At 47.2% G+C, this 14,181-nt stretch overlaps 1 protein-coding gene across 1 annotated transcript; it reads left to right on the forward strand.

The window, feature by feature from the left end:
* The first annotated feature begins 4,443 nt into the window (after nucleotides 1-4,443).
* On the forward strand, nucleotides 4,444-10,805 carry AZGP1 (alpha-2-glycoprotein 1, zinc-binding). The gene is made up of 4 exons (XM_039223714.1): nucleotides 4,444-4,561; nucleotides 6,122-6,382; nucleotides 9,326-9,601; nucleotides 10,216-10,805. Exons 1-4 carry the CDS (start codon nucleotides 4,486-4,488, stop codon nucleotides 10,485-10,487), a joined length of 885 nt encoding a protein of 294 aa, XP_039079645.1. The 5' UTR covers nucleotides 4,444-4,485; the 3' UTR covers nucleotides 10,488-10,805.
* Nucleotides 10,806-14,181: the final 3,376 nt, after the last annotated feature.

Below are 14,181 nucleotides of genomic sequence, written 5' to 3' on the forward strand. Positions count from 1 at the left end.
GCACATCAAGCAATATGAATGTCATGTTGGCCAGGGTTACCTTGGGCCCCTGAATCCCAGACAGTATCTCTGAAAGACCCAAATGGATACAATATAAGGAGTAAGCTTGTGTAGGTACAGTCAAGGAACACTGAACTTAGGAAATGCATGCTTTTCTCATGAGCTGTGATGAGCCTGATCTTTTTTCAAAGGGCATCTCTTAAGTTGTTCACTGCAAACACTACCCTGAGAAACGGCCAGGTAATGATCACATAGGGCTTGGCATTCTTTTTTTTTTTTTTTTTTTAAAGTTTTTTTTTTTTTTTTTTTTTAATTTATTTCTAGGAGAGAGAGAGAGAGACAGCGTGAACAGGGGAGGGTCAGAGAGAGAGGGAGTCACAGACTGAAACAGGCTCCAGGCTCTGAGCTGGCAGTCAGCACAGAGCCCGACGCGGGGCTTGAACCCACGAACCGTGAGATCATGACCTAAGCGAAAGTCGGACGCTCAACCGACTAAGCCACCCAGGCGCCCCACATAGGGCTTGGCATTCTTGACATGCCCAGTAAGAACATGCAAGAAGCTCAAGCTCAAGGCCCATGGCAGATTGCCCTCCCCAGCAGATACCCCCGCCCCCCCCCCCCCCCCCCCCACCGCGGTGCTGGGTTGACCAGTTGTTCCCATGAGCTCTGCAACTCACAAGATGATTGCTCCTACTGGTAAGGCAGGATTGCATCCCAAAGATACTGACACACTGATCTTTGGTGACTCTGTGTGTGTGTGTTGCAATGAGATTAATATGATTGGTGAGGAGTTTGCAGTTGAATAAGAACATAGAAAGGTAATGACTTAACGTCTCCATTGAAAACAAAGGTTTGTGTGGAAGAGTAAAATAATTATAGTTGATTGCATAGCAGAGACTATTACATAGTCAAAATAATGAAAACAATGAATATAGATCTAACCTAAGTTCCCATATATAATATTTATATTAGGGAGATAGATGATAGGAAGTGGGTATGTGTGGTGGAGGCTGGCAAAGGAAAGAAAGTAAATCATCTCTTCCAGGATATCTAGGATATGTATGTATGTATGTAAATATATATATTTATTTATATATATTTATATATATATTTACATATATATATAAAATGCCTAACACTGAAATATAAAGAAAGCATTTTATTCAGAGTTATGAAGGTAAACATCTCCAAAATAACTAGCTAAAAAGATATGAAAATCGTTGAATGAAAAATAAAGGAAAAATATTTTGGAAATCATTTTGCATTGCATAAACCAGGCATTGAAAAAATACTTATTGTCTTAAGTAAAGAACTTTCACTGGGAAATGGTTGACAGAAAACAGAGGAACTGCAGAAAGACCATGTAATTGGAAGTAACAATGTGGAAATTTCAATTCTAAGTAATCTCTGTACCCAACGTGGGGCTCAAACTTAACAACCCCAAGCCCAAGAGTTGAGCACTCCACAGGCTGAGCCAGCCAGGCAACCCAAGAAATTTATTTTATTTTTTAAAATGTTTTATTTAGGGGGCGCCTGGGTGGCTTAGTCGGTTAAGCGTCCGACTTTCCGACTTTCGCTTAGGTCATGATCTCGCGGTTTGTGGGTTCGAGCCCCGCGTCAGGCTCTGAGCTGACTGCCAGCTCGGAGCCTGGAGCCTGTTTCAGTCTGTGACTCCCTCTCTCTCTGACCCTCCCCTGCTCACGCTATCTCTCTCCTAGAAATTAAAAAAAAAAAAAAAACATTTAAAATTATAAAAAAAAATAAATAAAATAAAAAAATTAAAAAATAAAATGTTTTATTTAGGGGCGCCTGGGTGGCTTAGTCGGTTAAGCGTCCGACTTTCGCTTAGGTCATGATCTCGCGGTTCTTGGGTTCGGGCCCCGCGTCAGGCTCTGCGCTGACTGCCAGCTCAGAGCCTGGAGCCTGTTTCAGTCTGTGACTCCTTCTCTCTCTGACCCTCCCCTGCTCACGCTGCCTCTCTCTCTCTCTCTCTCCTAGAAATAAATAAAAAAAAAATTAAAAAATTAAAAAAAATGTTTATTTTTGAGAGAGAGATAGAGACAGCATGACCAGGGGAGGATCAGAGAGAGAGGGAGTCACAGAATCCGAAGACAGGTTCCAGGCTCTGAGCTGGCTGTCAGCACAGAGCCCGACACGGGGCCCGAACCCACGAACGGTGAGATCATGACCTGAGCTGAAGTCAGACGCTTACCTGACTGAGCCACCCAGGCACCCCCAAGAAATTTATTTTAAACCAAAAATTTGACTCAATCCTCAACTGCTTTTATAGGATAAAATAAAATAAAATAAAATAAAATAAAATAAAATAGGGGCACCTGGGTGGCTTAGTTGGTTAAGCGACCGACTTTCGCTTAGGTCATGATCTCGCGGTTCGTGGGTTCGAGCCCCGCGTCGGGCTCTGTGCTGACTGCCAGCTCAGAGTCTGGAGCCTATTTCAGAGTCTGTGTCTCCCTCTCTCTCTGACCCTCCCCTGCTCACGCTGTCTCTGTCTCTCCTGGAAATAAATAAAAATATTAAAATAAAATAAAATAAAAATATATGGCCAGACTAACTGGCTGTGCATGAGGTGTTAACTTCAGGGTCTCATACCTTCCAGGGAATGTCAGTTGAAAGCTCTAGAGTAAAAAAAAGAAAAAAAGATATCAAATTCAACAAAGGAATCCCAGCTTGAGCTCCCTCAGACCCTGTAGCCCTGGACAGCAGTCAAAAATGGGAATCAGAGAACATCCCAGTGAAGTGGCCAAGGTCTACCTGGAGGCAGAGTATCCCGTCTGCTCAGAGGGATCACCTACTACCTGGACTAAGCAAACATGCTTCTTATGTCCTACTCACCAGCAATGAGCATGAGAAGGACCAAGGAACCTTGAGAAGAGAGGACATAGCAAGTGGAAGACCCCGCAGAATAGAAAAAGGGCTTAATAGTATGGAATGATGTTCCTCAGAATCCTGCTTTAGCCACTACAAGTATTCTCAAAAGCTCGGAGTTCAGGACAAGAATGGGGACAGGGAAAGACATTCCCAGCCAGCCCACTCATGAGACTAAAGGAAGGTGCCTAAGTTCAGATTCTGTCCTTGTTCTGAGCTCCCTAAGGAGAAACTGGCCTAGATGAGCCAGCTCCTTTAGATCTCTTGCTCAGTAGTACTTTCTCTTACAACAAATTGGGTAGGCAATATGCAAAAATACTGTCTTTGATATTTAGTCTTGGAAGAAAACTCAAATAACTCAGAAGGAAATAACTTAGCCAGTGATATTTCAAACCACATGACACTGGACAAATAAAGAAAACCACGTGACAGGAGAAGTTTAGATCAATAAGGAAACCCAAAGTCCACAGGAACAGGCCAGAACTAAGGCAGACTGGAATGTGAGACCCCGCCCCATCAAGGACAGGAGAGATGGCTTGAGGGTGGGCCAGGGAAGGGAACCTCAGAAGACCCCAGGCCTGGCTAGCTGTGGGGGAGAGGGAGAGGGATACAGAGTCATTCAGGCACCCAGAGAAATTTCCTGGTGGAGGGATTCAGATTTCAGAGGAGGTATGAAGGCCAAGACAGCTAGCCAAGAAGAGGTAAGGCCAGTCAGGCATGAGATGGCTGAGCAGAGGGCCACAGGGGCCTGACAAAGGACATGACTGAGAGTGGGGCTGGGCCGTGGGCATCCCTAGGCCCACCAGGGAAGATAAGGGACCCAGAGGACCAAATGTGTGTCCTTCCATGAGCACCTCCCACCGGCCCAACAGAGAACCAACAACAGATCCTCTTGCAGGCAGAACCAAGTTCAAGTGCGTTTTGAAGACCCCCACCCCCACCCCAGGAGGGCCTCACTGCCACAAACTGTCTCCTTCCTGGCAGTTCCTCAGTCCCTTAGTACTCCTTGTCTCTCTGGCAGATTCCTCTGGGGATAGAGAGATAGGGAGGGAGTCAGGGATGTGAACGTCCTCCAGAGAGAACTCTGGTGTGCTGGATATGTAAGAGAGAAAGAGAATCATACCTTAGCTGGGATCTGCCCGGGGCCCAGGCTCTGGCCAGGTACAGAGCTATTCCAGAGGTAGTCTGACAACACCCAAATCCCCTCTCCCGCCACAGTGAGCCTAGGGTGGGTCATGAGAGACTACAAAGGGGACACACATCCCAGGCATTTGCTGCCTGATACCCCCATCCACTGGCATTCTTTCACCTTGGGGATACACAGAGTTTTTGGCCTGCAGATCAGCTGTCTCAGCTCTCAGTTTGCACACCATCTCTGAACTCAACCGAGTGCAGACTCTGCCCAGGGTGGCTTGTGCATCCTTCTCTCTCACTGTTAGGGGAGGAGCCTGTCCTGCACTCTCATTGGCCTGCAGAGTCACCTTTCCTGGGCTGGGCTCAAAGCCCAGCCATTCCCATTAATACACCTGGCTTTATCTCCAAGTAGTCTGCTCTGAGCTCCAAGACCCAGGGCAGTCCAGAACTTTCCAGTCAGGCACAATGAGCACAATGGTGTCTGCCCTGCTGTCCCTGTTGCTCCTTCTGGGTTCTGCAGTCCCTCAGGAGACCCACACTGGTGAGTAAGGAACCAAGGATGGCTCTGGAGAAAAATGGAGGGGAAGTAATAAACAGGACAGATGGGCTGGAGAAGGACCTCTCTTACAGCTGGGATTCCCAAGTAGAATGTGCGAATAGGAGTCCAAGGCTATCAGCTAACTCAGCTCAGAATATTCTAGACACACTGAGGGAGCCTCTGGACCAATGCTAAATGAGGCCATAAAGAATTCAGAATCTATAACTCCTTGGTTTACAAATGAACAAAACTAAGACCAGAGAGTTGAAGTGACCTGGCCAAGGTCATAGAGCCAGGACAGGGCAGGAGCCACACAGGTAGAACTTCTTATTCCTTTCTTTCTTCCAACAGCTGGAGGAATCTGACTCTCAGGGAAAGAGAGAGCAACCCCAAGGGGCAGATATGAAGGCAGGTTAACTGGAAGGTTCTAGAAGGAATCTGCCCCCTCCCCCAACAGTGCCACCGTTAGCCCTGAAGGCAAGTGACTGGAAAAGAAGCCAGCTGGAGCCTTGAAAGAACCAAAGTGAACTCTAGAATAGGAAAATGAGGCTGTTTCTCAGCCAAAAATCTCAAGGCAAAGAAATGTAAGCCAAAGTGTGCATGTTTAAAGTTAGTTACATTTACAAACTATGAGAATATAGGTTTTATTTGAAAATGTTAATCACACCCTACACCAAAATCTGTATTAGCCAGGGTTCTCCAGAGAAACAGAACTTCTGGTAAATTCTTCCTACATATTCTAACTATATGTATTAGACTAGGTTATGCTCTAGTAACAAAGTTGTTAGTGGCTTAACCCAACACATGTTTATTTCTTGCTCATGTAAAGTGAATAGAGATAAGGCAACTTTCCGGTCTTCCCTGGGGTGACTCAGGAATCCAGGCTATCTGCATTTTTTTTTTAATTTTTTAAATTTTTTAGTGTTTTTTATTTATTTCTGAGAGAGAGAGAGAGACAGTGTGAGCAGGGGAGGGTCAGAGAGAGAGGTAGACACAGAATCCAAAACAGGCTCCAGGCTCTGAGCTAGCTGTCAGCACAGAGCCCGATGTGGGGCTTGAACCCACGAATCGTGAGATCATCACCTGAGCTGAAGTTGGACGCTTAACTGACTGAGCCACCCAGGCGCCCCCAGGCCGTCTGCATCTTAAGACTCCTGTTTTATCCTGAGACCTCCACAGTTGTCACCTAAATAAGAGAAAGACAGAAAGAACAAACCGGTTCATAGGGCCTCAGACCAGAAGAAAGACATCACTACTACTCACATCCCCTTTTGACAGAATTCAATCTCATGATCCCAATATACCTACAAAGAGGCTGAGAACTATTATCTTGCTTCATATCAAGACAAGACAATGTAGTGAAACTACAGAATGGCCTCTGAAATACCATCCCTAGAATTGAGAGGGCCCTTTCACTCGAGAGAGTCTCCAGTGGGATAGTGGGGTAAGGCTGCAGGTTGAGGAGGCCAAGGCCCAGTGACCACGTTCCCCTTCCTGATCCTCTGCTGCCCCATGCTGGGCCTGCATGGACCCCGCACTTCAAAGTCTTCTCGTCTTTTTCAGGGTCTTACTATCTGAGCTTCCTCTACACCGGGGTATCCAGGCCCACCGACAGCTTCCCCAGCTTCCAGGCCACTGCGTACCTCAATGACCAGATCTTCTTTCACTATGACAGTGAAAGCAGGAAGGCCGTACCCCTAGACCCATGGAGCCAGATGCAAGGAATAGAGGACTGGGAGAAGGAGAGTGAACTTCAGCAGGCCAGGGAGAGCATCTTCATGGAGACCCTGCAGGACATCATGGACTATTACAAGGACAAAGAAGGTCAGTGGACCAAGGACTGCTGGTATGAAGGGTCTTAGCCCTGCAGATGTGAGTGGAAAGGGGTCAGCAGGATGGAACTAATGCCCATCCCAAGGGAGGAACAGAAAGCAGAGTAGAAATACGTAGATGTTCTGCATCCCCCTACCCCCACCCCACAACACATCTGCTTTCCACCTGCCCCATCATGTCCACATCCTCACTCCCAGGCCTCAGCTCCCACAGAAAGTAATGTCAGAGTCAGCTCTCACCCAGGCATGTGTGACCTCTCAGCTCCACACTCCAATCCATCTGGGGCTGCTGGCTGGCACTTTAGAAGGCATCAGACTCCCCTGCCCAGGGATGTCGGGAGGAGAATGAGCTCACCCTGGGGTCGGTCAGACCTGGGTTCATGTGGCAGCCCAGCCAGTCACTAGCCATTTAACAGTGACCATGTTCTTAATCGCCTGGTCTGAATCTCCAAGAGATTCCCTCAAACTCACCTATGTAAATTCCACAAAAGCTAGAACATCGTCTGTCTTGGTCACCCCTCTAGTCCCATCCCCCAGGATAGCCAGTAACACCTGCTCAAATGAAATGTATTGCATGATTGAGAGAAAGTGCCTAACACTAACCTTGGCCCATACCAGGAGCTAGTGAGGATTGAATTCAAAGCCACACGCTGTTAGAGGTACAGGGAATCCTGAAGGCCCTCCTCTCCATGAGAGCTCATCTGGACTTGTAGTATGAGGATATGAGGAGCCTGGGCAGAGCAGGGCACCAGGACTGGCTCTTGTGTCCAGCCCAGCATGTGGTCCCGGGGGACCCTCCGAGTCAGCCAGTCACAGGCTGGCAAAATGTTCATGCTGAGTCATTGTAGGGTGGGTGTCGAAAGATGGGTTTCTGAGTACAAAAAATGCCTAAGAAGCTACACGGAACCTGAAAATTTCCTAAAGGAGGCCAGCATTTTGTAGAAATCTGAAGGATAAGGAATGGGAGGCCCGGGTAGGGAAAACAGCCTGGTCAGTATGTCAGAAGTAGGACAGGCTGATTGATGCACAGGTGTCTGGGAAGGACACCAACAGACATTTGACTGGCTGGAATAAAAATGTTGACATGAGTAATTATGAGGAAAGTGGGTAAAGAGATGGACACAGGGTAGCAGAAAGATAATGGGAGCGAACATTAATTGAGCACTTGCTATGCACTAGGCACAGGTGTTATCACTTGTAATGCTCACGCTAACCCTCTAAAGTAGTACTGTCACCATCGCTGTCTCCAAGATGAGAAAACAGAGACACAGAGAGGTTAAAGGCCCAAGCTGGTGCACAAGCCAGGTGGGGGTGGAGAGAGAGCTGCCCCTTAAGGTTAGGGAGCTTGAGATGAGAAACTGTGCCCTTGGCACTAATAACGACTTTAGCATAAACACCTCCCTTTATCACCAAAATGAAGAGGTTGTGTCGCCTTCCCTAAGGAGGCCTATTTCCAAGACTTGTGGCTCCCTGGGAAGAGAAGGGGCCTCCGAGGTTTATGATGTAAACATCAAATCCTGGAGAAGAGGGAAGCAGTGATCATATCACGTTTAATCCAGTGGTGACATCAGTTCTGCTTAGAACTGAGAGAGGGAAAAGGGGGGGATTTTGCAATCTGCATAAAACTCCAAATATGAAATTCTATTTCATTTGGAGACAGCACTTCAGTGTGGTTGTATCAAGTTCTTAAGAGCTCCCAATGGGGCACCTGGGTGGCTCAGTCAGTTAAGCATCCGACTTCGGCTCAGGTCATGGTCTCACGGTTCATGAATTAGAACTGTGAGTTGGGCTCTGTGCTGACAGCATGGAGACTGGAGCCTGCTTCGAATTCTGTGTCTTGCTTTCTCTGCCCCTCCCCACTCCAACTCTGTCTCTCAAAAACAGGTAAAACATAGGGGCTCCTGGGGGCGCCTGGGTGGCTTAGTCGGTTAAGCGTCCGACTTTCGCTTGGGTCATGATCTCGAGGTTCGTGGGTTCGAGCCCCGCGTCGGGCTCTGTGCTGACTGCCAGCTCAGAGCCTGGAGCCTGTTTCAGTCTGTGACTCCCTCTCTCTCTGACCCTCCCCTGCTCACGCTCTCTCTCTCTCCTAGAAAAAAAAAAACATTTAAAAAAAAAAAAAAAAAAACATAGGGGCTCCTGGATGACTCAGTTGGTTAAGTATCTGAGTTCAATTTAGGCCATGATCTCATGGTTCATGAATTCAAGCCCCACATCAGGCTTTGCGCTGACAGCTCAGAGCCTGGAGGCTGCTTCAGATTCTCTGTCTCCCTCTCTCTCTGCCCTTCTCCCACTCTCTTTCTCTTTCTCTCAAAAATAAATATTTTTAAAAACTAAATAAATAGGGGAGCCTGGGTGGCTCAGTCGGTTAAGCATCCGATTTCAGCTCAGGTCATGATCTCACAGTTCATGGGTTTGAGCCCCGTGTCAGGCTCTGTGCTGACAGCTCAGAGCCTGAAGCCTGCTTCAGATTCTGTGTCTCCCTCTCTCTTGACCCTCCCCTGCTCACACTGTCTCTCTCTCTCTCTCTCAGAAATAAGTAAAACATGTTTAAAAATTAAATAAATAAATAAAACATTAAAAATTTTTTAATAAAAAAATTATAAAAAGAGCTCCCAGTGCATTCACAGTTCACTAAATGAGATGATGCACAGGGACTAGACACTCTGTGCCTAGCCTGTAGCTCCCTGACACTCCCTGGCTGGGAAGAATGTTTCTCTGCTCAGACAGGCCTAAAACACCAAACCAAAGCAACTTTCCGTCTCTCTGTCTGCTGTATGTCCGGCTTATAACCCATTTGTCAAGATAATGGGACTGTGTGCTTAGATTCCCAAAACCATTCTTCCTGCTGTTTTTGTCAACTGTGTAGGAATAGAAGTTATTAAGACGGAGTTGACGCCAAGCTGACTGACTTCCTGGGGGCCTGGGGAGGGTGCAGGGTCTCACACTTTTCAAGGAAGGTTTGGCTGTGAGCTCCTGAATAACAAAAGCAGTGAAGCATTCTGGAAGTATGCCTACGATGGACAGAACTTCATCGAGTTCAACAAAGAAATCCCAGTCTGGGTCCCCCAGGACCCAGCAGCTCTGATCACCAAGCAGAAGTGGGAGGCAGAAGATGTCTACGTGCAGCGGGCCAAGGCCTATCTGGAAGAGGAGTGCCCAGCAATGCTACGGAGGTACCTGCAATACGGCAAGACCTTCCTGGACCGACAAGGTACCCCCACTTCCTATGCCCTGCTCCCCCTGAGCTGAGCTAAGAAAGACCAAGGTGATCTCAGGCTGAGAGCCCAGGGAATATCTCAGGCAAATCCTGTGGTGGTGTCTCTAGGCTGATGCCTCCTGGTTAGAGGCAGGTGTTTAAAATGCCTGCCTGCAATGTGACTGGTCAGCACAAGCTAAGACTTTGGTTGGGGAGGCGATGAGAACGAGGGTCCTATGGGACAGAGCAAGGAACGGTCTGATGGGCAGAGCCACGGGCAGAACTAAGGCCTAGAGCTGACCCTGCGGAAGGAGAGAGCCCCAAAGCCCACTCAGAAGTTTGGGAAAAAATACAAAAATGTATGGAGGCATTCACTTTCTTGCCATCAGATGTCAGTGCATGGTGGGGGGACAGGGGAGCAAGAGGGTGGCCACTGTCATTCCATGATCCAACACGGAAGCTCATGGGAACCCTTGGCCTTCCCTGATCTTCATAAAGCTTCCCTGGGGAGGCAGACACAAAACTTGGAGTTCTGCTCATCATCAACACTCAGAGAGTGGGAAGCAAGGGACATGAACAGGGAGCCATCTAGGGGAAACCTGCCATCTCCACACTCTGTCCCTCCACAGATCCCCCATCTATGTCCATCACCAACCACAGGACCCCAGGAGAAGATACAATCAAGTGCTGGGCCATTGACTTCTACCCACGAGACATCCATCTGGACTGGAATCAGGGGGGCAATACAGTAGGGACTGAGGTGAGGGGAGATGTTCTCCCCAGTGGAAATGGCAGTTACCTATCCTGGGTGTCATTGGCACTTTCCCCTTGGAGAAATAAGAGCACACTCTTCTGTCACATAATGCACAGCAGCCTGGACCAGCCCCTCATTGGGCTGTAGGACAAGAGGCAGGGAACCAGGGCTGACAGCCACAAGGGGACTCAGGCGTAGCAGCCACCCTTCCCTCGGGACACCAGAAGATGAGCTCCAGAAAATTACCATGAGAATCACCAGTGGGGCCCAGGGAACAGCGTGAGGAGTCAGGGGACGGAAGACTTGAGTGCCAGCCACCAAGCTGACTCACTGCTAAATTGTCTTGCAAAACCCCATTATCTAATCTATAGAATCAAATCAATAGGAATCACCTTGCCTAAAACACAATGTAGAAAGAGATTTATCAATTGCAATGGTGTAAAAATAATGAGTACATGCTCCTAAGCCTTCGATTCATCTGAAATTCTTGGCATCAACTCAAAGCAGCATTTCTGGGCTTCATGACCTGGCGTGTCCACTGTAGCATGGCATGGACCACCTGGTGGATGTCCCATCTGTTGTGAGGTCCGAGAACCTCTTTAATACAAACCCAAGCCTCCTCTGTGCCTCAGTTTCCCCAGACCTCACTTCTCCCTGTGAAACAGTGCCCTCCATTCCAGTGCTTGACCATTCCCACACCATTTCACCTTGGAGCTACACAGCATAGCCCATTTAAGAGGCTTCCTCTCTCCAGGACACACTCCCAGGAATCTGAGGTTCTTGGACTCCCTCCAAATTCTCATGTGTGTGTGTGTGTGTGTGTGTGTGTGTGTGTGTGTGTGTTTAAACCAAGTTACCCACCACCATCCACAGGTTTAAACTCCAAAAGACAGAGGAGAGCTCTCATGCTTGGACTTTTCAATAAGCTCATCTGTATGATGAGAACTTCCTTCCCTTCCTAGCCTCAGCCCTCACACTGAATTTCTCCAAGTGAGATGAACTGAGCTCTCATAACACAAATCATCCCCAGCATTCAGAATTCTAAGCTGACTCTTTTATCTTTCTTTCTTTTTTTATTTTATTTTTTTTGTGGTCAATGTACTATATCTTTTTTTGTTTTGTTTTGTTTTGTTTTTTTAAATAGTTTATTGTAAAGTTGGTTTACATATAACACCCAGTGTTCTTTAATTTTTCTTGAAACTCTAAATTTTTTTTTTTTACAAATAGTTTATTGTCAAATTAGTTTCCACATAACACCCAGTGCTCATCCCCACAAGTGTCCTCCTCCATGCCCATCCCTCCTCCCCCCACATCCATCAGTCCTCAGTTTTTGTCAGCATTCAAGAGTCTCTCATGGTTTGCCTCTCTCCCTTTCCCCCACCATTTCCACCCTTCTTCTCCCCCTTGGTCCTCTGTTAAGTTCCTCCTAATCCTCCTATACGTGCACACATATGATATTTGTCCTTCTCTGCCTGACTTATTTCGCTCAGCATAACACCCTCAAGGTCCATCCATGTTGCTACACATGGCCAGATTTCATTGTTTCTCATTGCCATGTAGTATTCCATGGTATAGATAAACCACATCTTCTTGATCCATTCATCTGTTGATGGACACTTAGGCTCTTTCCATGTTTTAGCTATTGTGGAGAGTGCTGCTATGAACATTGGGGTACATGTGCTCCTATGCATCAGCATTTCTGTATCCCTTGGGTAAATTCCTAGCAGTGCTATTGCTGGGTCATAGGGGAGTTCTATTGTTAGTTTCCTGAGGAACCTCCACACTGTTTTCCAGAGGGGCTGTACCAGTTTACATTCCCACCAACAGTGTAGGAGTGTGCCCGTTTCTCCACATCCTCGCCAGCATCTAGAGTTCTCTGATTTGCTCATTTTAGCCACTCTGACTGGCGTGAGGTGGTACCTCAGTGTGGTTTTGATTTGTATTTCCCTGATGAGGAGGGATGCTGAGCATCGTTTCATGTGTCTGTTGGCCATCTGGATGTCCTCTTTGGAGAAGTGTCTGTTCATATCTTCTGCCCATTTCTTCACTGGGTTGTTTGTTTTTCGGGAGTGAAGTTTGGTGAGTTCCTTATAGATTCTTGATATTAATCCTTTATGTGATATGTCATTTGCAACTATCTTTTCCCATTCCGTTGGTTGCCTATTAATTTTCTGGGTTGTTTGCTGTGCAGAAGCTTTTAATCTTGATGAGGTCCCAACAGTTTATTTTTGCTCTTGATTCCCTTGCTTTTGGGGATGTGTCAAGTAAGAAGTTGCTGTGGTGGAGGTCAAGGAGGTTGTGTCCTGCTTTCTCCTCTAGGGTGTTGATAGTTTCCTGTCTCACGTTCAGGTCCTTTATCCATTTTGAGTTTGAAACTCTAAATTTTAAGGTTATACTTTTTATTTTTGATACTTTGACCCAGTATGGAAATTAGAGCAGAGAAATAGCTTGTTCAATCTATGTGAAATCCATATTCCTCTGGTCTGGGGCGGGGGGGGGGGGGGAAGTCCTGTCTAAACAGTAGAGGGCTGCAGGGGGGAAAATCCCAATAGTCAAGAGGGAAAAATACAGCCATTGATATTTCAAACCACATGACACTGGACAAATAAAGAAAACCACGTGACAGGAGAAGTTTAGATCAATAAGGAAACCCAAAGTCCACAGGAACAGGCCAGGGCTAAGGCAGACTGGAATGTGAGACCCCGCCCCATCCAGGACAGGAGAGATGGCTTGAGGGTGGGCCAGGGAAGGGAACCTCAGAAGACCCCAGGCCTGGCTAGCTGTGGGGGAGAGGGAGAGGGATACGGAGCCACTCAGGCACCCAGAGAAATTTCCTGGTGGAGGGATTCAGATTTCAGAAGAGGTATGAAGGCCAAGACAGCTGGCCAAGAAGAGGTAAAAAGATTATTCCTGACCAGTCAGGCATGAGATGGCTGAGCAGAGGGCCACAGGGGCCTGACAAAGGACGTGACTGAGAGTGGGGCTGGGCCGTGGGCATCCCAAGGCCCACCAGGGAAGATAAGGGACCCAGAGGACCAAATGTGTGTCCTTCCATGAGCACCTCCCACCGGCCCAACAGAGAACCATCAACAGATCCTCTTGCAGGCAGAACCAAGTTCAAGTGCGTTTTGAAGACCCCCACCCCCACCCCAGGAGGGCCTCACTGCCACAAACTGTCTCCTTCCTGGCAGTTCCTCAGTCCCTTAGTACTCCTTGTCTCTCTGGCAGATTCCTCTGGGGATAGTTCACCAGCTAGACTGCAGGGAGGGAGGGCTCTGAATTAGTCAGGAGATGCCAAAAGGATACAAGACTTCACAATAGTCTCTATTAAGGTCCTCTTCAGTTGGTTGCATGCTGCTTTTTCAGCCCAGCTTGCCACTAGACATTGCCATGCCAGCCAAGTAGACCTGATTGTTTGTCAGATATGTTTAGTGTTTTCTCCTATTTCTTTTGTTCATTTATTGGTCCACTCACTCAATAATTCTATACTGAATATCCATTTTCTGCTTGAAACTGTACTAAGCATTGGAGACCACGTTGGTACTGCCCTTCCCTGCATGGAGTTTACCCCAATTCTGTTTATTGAAACAATACCCTCTATCAAGTTTCAACCGATAGCTTACCTCCTCCCATGACCACTACCATGATCACTAATTCCAACACATACTCTTTCCATGCTGAGATATCTCTCAGATAGAAATGTCAAGGAAGATTTCCATAGAGACACTGAGGGAAGCTAATTTCCATTCTATGTAAGCATCCCATACTACACCATCGCTTTGTCTATTTTTTGTCCCTTTCCAAGTGAAAGGAAAGGAATCAAAGATGAGAATAACGGGGT

This window comes from Hyaena hyaena, unplaced genomic scaffold (assembly GCF_003009895.1).
Source record: "Hyaena hyaena isolate Hyena2069 unplaced genomic scaffold, ASM300989v1 scaffold_1438, whole genome shotgun sequence".
NCBI lineage: Eukaryota > Metazoa > Chordata > Mammalia > Carnivora > Hyaenidae > Hyaena > Hyaena hyaena.

Bases quoted from the DNA above. Each gene is read 5' to 3' on its own strand.
- AZGP1 (XM_039223714.1), top strand. From the start codon at position 4,486: ATGAGCACAATGGTGTCTGCCCTGCTGTCCCTGTTGCTCCTTCTGGGT. The intron at 4,562-6,121 runs GTGAGTAAGGAA...CGTCTTTTTCAG, and splicing joins CCCTCAGGAGACCCACACTG to GGTCTTACTATCTGAGCTTC. The intron at 6,383-9,325 runs GTCAGTGGACCA...GGGAGGGTGCAG, and splicing joins CTATTACAAGGACAAAGAAG to GGTCTCACACTTTTCAAGGA.